General features: G+C 43.5%; 1 protein-coding gene across 4 annotated transcripts in view; it reads left to right on the plus strand.

Annotated features, from left to right (window-relative positions):
* Nucleotides 1–7,471, plus strand: part of klf8 (Kruppel like factor 8) — an 80,405-nt gene that overhangs the window by 70,017 nt on the left and 2,917 nt on the right. For all 4 annotated transcript variants that reach the window (XR_001290276.1, XM_005725420.1, XM_005725421.2 and 1 more), the window contains one exon: nt 5,618–5,729. Coding sequence is in view for 3 of the 4 variants with exons in the window: in XM_005725420.1 (XP_005725477.1) it covers nt 5,618–5,729 (112 nt within the window). In the remaining variant the exon portion in view is untranslated. The remainder of the gene's footprint in view (nt 1–5,617; nt 5,730–7,471) is intronic.

Below are 7,471 nucleotides of genomic sequence, written 5' to 3' on the forward strand. Positions count from 1 at the left end.
TCTGCGAGTGCTCTGGCTTCCTTTCACAGTCCAAACACACGCAGTCAGTCGGGTGATTATTATAAAAGCATAAATGAGCCGACACATCTCTCAGAGTCCACGCTTTGTAAGCTTTGCCTGTAGACTCTATGCTCTCGTCACAGCATCCATCAAACACGTATCTTACTGTCGCTCTGCTAAGACACGCATTGTTTACTTGCTCGCACAGAAAGCTGTTGTGTAGTAGATGGGGATCACAGGGCTGGAGGGCAGAGGCGGAGAGTAAAAAAGTTAAAGTTGAATGAATGTTTTTCTGAAGTTTTCTTATGTTTTTTGCTTGATGCTCAAAAGTAACCAGTCATCCTCCTCTGGTTAAAAGATGTAGTTTTGTTGTTTTCTATTTACGTGTCTAGCTCTGTTGATTTCTACGTCCTGTTTGGTGTCTTCGTGGGGAGTTTTTGATGCTGCACACAGCAAACTTCAGAAACTCAGGATGTATCTATATTTGAAATTCCAGCCTGAGGGCTGTCATGTGTATGCTTATTGCTATTGAAGGTAACCGTGATAGTTGTTTTGGTTCTGATACTGACTCTCTCTACATCTGCCTTTATTCCTATTTTGAGCTAAATTCATTTGCCAAGAAGAGACAAGACGCACCTTACTGATAACATTTTTCTTTTTTTCCTTTTTTTTGGTTGGTTGTTTTTTTTTCCAAAGAGTCTTTGTTTAAACTTATTTTAAACGGGTACAGAAATTCTAATATTGTGACAGCCCCTCCAAAAATTAGATATAGGGTTAGCCTAAGGGGTTTGGGGTTGGAGAAGTATTATTTCAGTCCACCCCTGCTCCTTTATTACCTTTCTATTAGATCAAGTAGAACAGAATTCAGTGAAGTAATAACAAGCCCTTTTGTAATTTTTGCTGCCATTGTAACAAAGCTGCTGGTTTGGTGACAGCACAATATCTGATATCCTTTTTCTTTGAATTGTTGTCCTTTAAAAACCGCGATAACTGGGCACGTAAATCCTAACCTCTTGGAAAATGATCTAAATTCAGTGCACATGCCGCGTGCCAGTAGGTCAAACTAATTAGTCATCATGAAGGCCCTCTTTCTCTCCAAATAAACTGCCCACCTCTCCATAACTCATTGCCTATCTGTTTACAATTGGTATTCCTGTCAGTGAGTAATGTGCTGACATAACATCATGTTTCATGTTGACTTGCAGTCTTTCTGTATTGAAGATTAACTTTAGATCAGGCTTGTTTCTGCAGTGCTGCCCTGGTTGCCACACCTAACAGTGATGCTGCGGGGAAATTACTTAACCTGGTGATCTATATGTCTGTCTGGGGTCAGAGTTTTATTTTGTGATTTGATTGTACTTTTCATTTGACTTCAGTAAAGGAGCAAAAGCACTTTAACGACAGGTTAAGATGCAAGATACTGAGGCACTAAGGACTGTGTAATCCACACAATATGATGTACTTAAAACTAGAAATGATCTCAAATGTTGGTAGTATGAAATGTAGGGCGACCGTGGCTCAGGCAAGCGCATCTGTAACCGGAAGGTCGCCAGTTCGATCCCCAGGCTCTCTGTCCTGGTTGTTGTGTCCTTGGGCAAGACACTTCACCTACCGCCTACTGGTGTTGGTCAGAGGGGCCGATGGCGCGATATGGCAGCCTCGCTTCTGTCAGTCTGCCCCAGGGCAGCTGTGGCTACAACTGTAGCTGCCTCCACCAGTGTGTGAATGTGAGAGTGAATGAATAGAGATTGACAGACCACGTGACTTTCGCGCATTGAATGCCGGGAACTCGTGGCAAAACAATCCAAGTACCGCATCAAATGCAAGCATTTGCAGCACCGCAAAACGTTCATTCTCCGGTTCCAATAAATTCTTGCTTTTTCTTTGCCCCCCAAAAAAGGAATGTACAAAACGAAGGAGAACAATGCCGGTCCGTACAAAGACAGACTTGATGAAAAGTCAAAGAAAAGATACGAGGAAAAAAATCAAAGGAGTGAAAGGGTCAGACCCTTACGAGCACACAGAGTGGACAAAATATGTTAGCGTGCTGCCCAACTTTCACCACGCTCATATTTATAACTATGTGGTTCTTGGAGTGAGTGCATGCACTCATGAAGTTTAGTAACTTCAGGTCACTGCAACAAGCCCAGGTACAGTTTACCGACGGATGGGTGCAGGACCTTGAAATGCACCGTGTAGAACGAAAGACCATCGTACCTATCATAAGTTTACCAGTCTCACAAATCATCTTCATAAATACACATTCGTTAACTGTTTATTAATAGGACCTTTGAGCTCAACGATAATTAATTAGTAGTGGAAATAATTTCTGGTAGCATTACAGAAATGTAGCAGTGACAATAATATTGTATGCTGTAATCGCACTGGGCTATTAGTGATACAAAACAACTGTTTTACCCTGTGAATACAACGCAATGTTGTGTCAGGACAATTCACTATTTATGCACAATAAACAAAGGAGCATAGCGCGACAATTTCTGTTCAGCGCCAGACTTGCTTGTAACCTATATCACCAATTATGTTATGAAAAATGACGTATTAACTACTACAAAACTCTGACCTTTGTGTAAATGCTTGGAGCAGACTAACATGTGAGCTGGAGTGTTCTGGGATGTTATATTTGGTCTTTGAATGGCTGCAATCCAGGCCATCCGTTGGCTCTTTGTTACTTCGGAAACACGGCTCGAACAATTTCTCTTCAACGACGTGATCCGATAACAACCGATCTCTTTACCCGTCGGCTTCCCGTGGCTGTCATGCGACTGGCTATTGCAGTTAATAATACAACAGCTTCTTGCCATTTTTTTGTGTTTCTTTTTATCGCTGTGTAACTGATTTAAATTGAAAGCCTGCGTGCGCTAGTACCTCTTGCCACGAGTTCCCAGAATTCTTTGCGGTTTTACCCCTGAATGACGTCACATTTTCAATCTCTATAGTGGAATTGTAAAGTGCTTTGGGTGCCTTGAAAAGCGCTATATAAATGCAATCCATTATTATTATTAGAGATATTTGTGGTTGGTCTGTTAATTCTTTGGTGTAACAATGCTTCTTGACAATAAATCTTATAATGTTGGAAAGCCATTCATATCTGTTTTAATGGTGTCACATTCAAAATGGGTTGAGCAGCAAAGTTGAGTATGTGAGTTACGCTCATACATCCTTTTCTTCAACTAGCATTGCCACAAGTCAGCCAGTGTGGTTGTGTTGGCAGCAGAATAAGACGATTGGCAAGGGCAGAGAAGATTTGGCTAGTTTTTCATGGATGCAGCGCACATACTCTCAACTCTGCTGCTCAACCCACAAATACATGTTCTTTAGAAATAAACAAGCTTTTCAATGGTATAAGATTCATTGCCAAAAAACATTGTTACAGCAAGGTAAAGACCCTACAATAATACAGAGAAAAGCCAACAATTACATGACCCCCCCTATGAGCAAGCATAGTGCTTGTACAAATGCAGAGTGGTGTATAAACAGATGGTGAGTGAAAAAGGTTAGTGGAGAAGGAACACTCAATGCCTTCTATGCCTATTGCAGTGTAACTAACGCAGGATTCGGCGTTACCTGATCCAGCCCTAACTACAACAGCCGTAACAGAGGAGGGGCCTGGAAGTTGAAGGCTCTGCCTCCCATTATACTTTTCCTAGGAACTACAAGTAAACCTGCAGTCTGAGAACAAAGTGCTCTATTAGGGCGATATGGTCCTATGGGGTCTTTCAGATAAGCCTGATTATTCAGGACCTTATATGTGAGTAGAAGGAGATATGTGTAAATTGGACTCTGGATTAAACAGGGAGCTGATGAAAAGAAGCCAATATGGGGCAAAAAAAGCTCTCTCTCATTCTAATCCCTGCTTTGATGGTGTTGATGGAGCAGTTTCCAGTTAACAGTTTGTTCACTGCTCAAAACATCCTCTAAACAATCTAAAGTCATCAATCAAGTGAGCGAGTGAGTGGATAACTGAAGTCGTAGTTATCCTGTAAACCTGTTTTCTGTGTACGTTTCACATCCCTGCGCTGAGAGGAAACAAAGAGCGTAGTTGTGAGCACGACGAGGGGAGCGAGCAGACAACACGGAAACTTGGATTTCTTTTTTTTTTCTTCTCCCATGCGAAGCGAACGAGCAGCAGACAGCTGACATTGGCAGCTCACGCGCCGAGTCGTCGAGTGGGAGGAAAAGGAGAAGGAGGCTAGATAGGTGGGCGCACAGCGAAGGCAGCGAGGTGAGGCGGAGAGGTGGTGGTAGCGGGGAGGGGGGGCGGTCGGGTGAGGAAGCACGAGGAGGGTCAAAAGGAGAGGAGATGGGTCGTTCTGCCTTTGAAAGAGGAAGGCAGCAGAGGAGGGTGGGGGTGGCTTTATTGTCTCCAGAGACAAAGAGCACCACTTTTTTTTTTCTTTTTTGGTGCATGACCCTCCCCACACCACCACTGCCACACACACACATTCATACAGATATATATACACACTCCACCCAAATTCCTTGCGTCACCCTTCCAACCACCCCACCCCTTCTTGCTCTCTCCGGGCTGGGTGGACTTTGAACAGTGTGGCTGCCACATTCCTGCACAAAGAGGAGGAGGAGGAGGAGGGGAAGGGGGGGGGGGCACTTTGAGATCTAGCAATTAATCGACCCGGCCTGATTTCATTGAAGGTGCATTAAAAATCAAAATCATACATATATAAAGTTCTCTGTGTCCAGTCTGGTGGCGTTTAGGTAGCATCTGGTCTCTTGTAAAGCTTTGTTTTTCTTTTTAGGCCATGAAACTAACACATCAGATAACAAGAAACTGCAATAATCTCCTTTTATACAATGACTTTTCTGATGTGGCGGTGTGACGAGGCCATCCTCCCTTTACATATTAGCTGATGAGGACATGAATTTACACTTCCAGAGCCAAACGAGCAGCTGGAAATGTCTTGAGAGTGGTTAACTCTCCGTAATCAAGAATTCAAAAGCAGGACCTTCGGTTTAAAATCTAAACGTCTTCCTTCCTTTTGTGAGAATTTCGAACAGCTTGCCAATCCTCGAGGACGCGCGCCGAAGCTTTCCGATAGCTCTGGGAAATTTGTCTTTCACTTAATTGCTAATTAGCATTGTCTGTGAGTTCAGCTTTTTTTTCTTCCCATTAACAGCTGTTCACATCATCTTCCTCCTGCTGTGACATTGTAAAAGGTTGTTGAAACTGAAAGTAAAAGACAACCACTGGAAGATGCTTCTTTTAATAGAAACTGGAGGCTAAAACAGGCATTTTGAGAAAGATGGAGAAAACAAGCAGACATGCAGAGGAATCCAGCGTGGGGTTTGGCCTCAGATTTGATCCATTTTGCAGCCATGCAGACCACACCTAATCCTACACACACACTTGGAGCAAGCCTTTGTCTTGCTAAGTTGCTGGAAACCAGACATTGCTGTTAAGAAGTTATTAACCCCCTGCTGTTCTATTCTCTCCGTTTCCACCCCCTACCCCCAACTTCTTTTTTTTCCTCCTCCCTCTCAATTCCATGGCCCCACAATTTTCCTTCATCTGTTTCTACCACTCTATGTCCTTCTATTCACTCTTTACACCCATCTTCCTTTCATCCTTTCCTCCCCGCAGTTCGGATCAAGCCAGGTTCAACATCTCCAGTGGAATATCAAAGTGAAAGCGATGCAGAGAGCGGTACAGAGTCTGGATCGGCTTCCATCAGCGCCCAGAGCCTTGATGCGGGGTGAGTCTTCGATGCAGATGGACGCATCAAGCACAATGTATTTAGCCACACCTGTAAAATCTTACGTGCAATCAATAAATATAAAACAAATGAAAGATGCATTCATGAAATGTTGAATGCAGGTCTTCAGACACAGTCACCCTGGTGCCCCATTATTTGGAAATGCTCAGAGCCCAGTATGAACGATTATATTTTCTAGATCTAAGGTTTCATAAGCTGATAACCACAACAATGAGCAATTAAGGATACAAAACTAGATATCAGCAGCAATTAAAATGTGATGCATTGACAGGAAAGTGGAGATAGCTCAGGGATCCTGACAGTACGCTTAAGAGTGCAGCCAACATTTTGTCTTTAACAATAAGCCAGTCAAAGCCCTGAGTTCTCCTCTAGCGAGTTGAGAGCTTGTACTTGAGAAAGGAAGTAGAGCATATTGAAACGTTATTGAATGGCCATAGTCTCAGTTCAGAACAGGAAATGGTTATCTCGCATGTTAAAGTCCAGTGGGTTTCTTTTTTTGACCCCTCCGTCCACCCCAACCTCCTTCCTGCACGGTCTCTTCGCCTCTTCATCACGTTGCTTGTGCAAGTTATAAGTTGCACAATAAATAAGGTTTATTGTGGTTTCACACCTTTATCAAATGACAGAAAACCTGGTATGCAGACTGTTGCAGACCCAGTTCTTTATTGTGAAGTGCCACTAGGAGGCAGTGTCAGATGTTTGGTACAAGGATAAGTATTTTAGGTTTGTGCTCTCGATGGTTCTTTTCTGTAGCCTGACGCTGCGATGAAAGGAGAAGTCATAACAGACAAAGAAGTTCTTTGTAGTGACTTGTGAAGCTAGATTGTTGGCTCCGTGCAGGTGACTCTCCATAGCCTCTCTTTGCATAGACATAGGGTTCCTCAAATGGGCAGCAACATAGATCTTTAAAACCTGCATAAGTCTTGATCTCCTGGTGGCAAGTTGAAGTACTGCAGCAGAAAAAAATTGTGACAGAAAAGCACTTTTTGGAGACGCCAACTGTAAATCAGATGTCTGCAAAACTGTCGGAAAGGCATAAATCCATGTGTAATGACTGCTGATAATAGGACTCGGCAGGGTCAGCAAGAGGGACTCTAATGCACAGCAGGGTTTATGGGAAATTCTTTCTCTGTGTGGGGGTCACCTCCCTCGCCTGCAGGCTCCTGACTAATTACATTACTGCAGCACTGCCATGACTGGATGCTTATATAACCTTATATAACCCTCTGTACAGCAGAACACACTGGAGACGCCCAGACTGTAACACAGGAAGACAAGTGGGCGCATGTGTGCGTCGCAAGCGCTCTATAGACATAAATTAGGACATTTAGCCCTCCAGAGGAAAGCGCGGACATGTGAAAGATTGTTTTATATCGCAGGGTAAAGGGTGGTGTGCCGCTGGAGACTGTGTTTATTAGAGAATCAGGACGTAGCTCCGGCCACACCCAGTGGGCGAGGCTGCCTGACTAACTGAAATTCAGGGTGTGGGCGTTGACAGTTTGCTCAGCGCCCTTATCTAGTGTGTGTGTGTGTGTGTGTGTGTGTGGGTGTGAGAGAGAGAAAGTGTGTTTCAGAGTACAAAAGTAAGTCTTTTGTGGATTTTGTGTCTTTTAAAGTGGTTTAAGGAAGATTATTTGTGATTTTCTGTGTGTGTGTGTGTGTGTGTGTGTGTGTGTGTGTGTGTGTGTGTGTGTGTGTGTGTGTGTGTGTGTGTGTGTGTG

Source organism: Pundamilia nyererei, unplaced genomic scaffold (assembly GCF_000239375.1).
Source record: "Pundamilia nyererei isolate P.nyererei 1_Seehausen unplaced genomic scaffold, PunNye1.0 scaffold00015, whole genome shotgun sequence".
In the NCBI taxonomy this organism is placed as follows: domain Eukaryota; kingdom Metazoa; phylum Chordata; class Actinopteri; order Cichliformes; family Cichlidae; genus Pundamilia; species Pundamilia nyererei.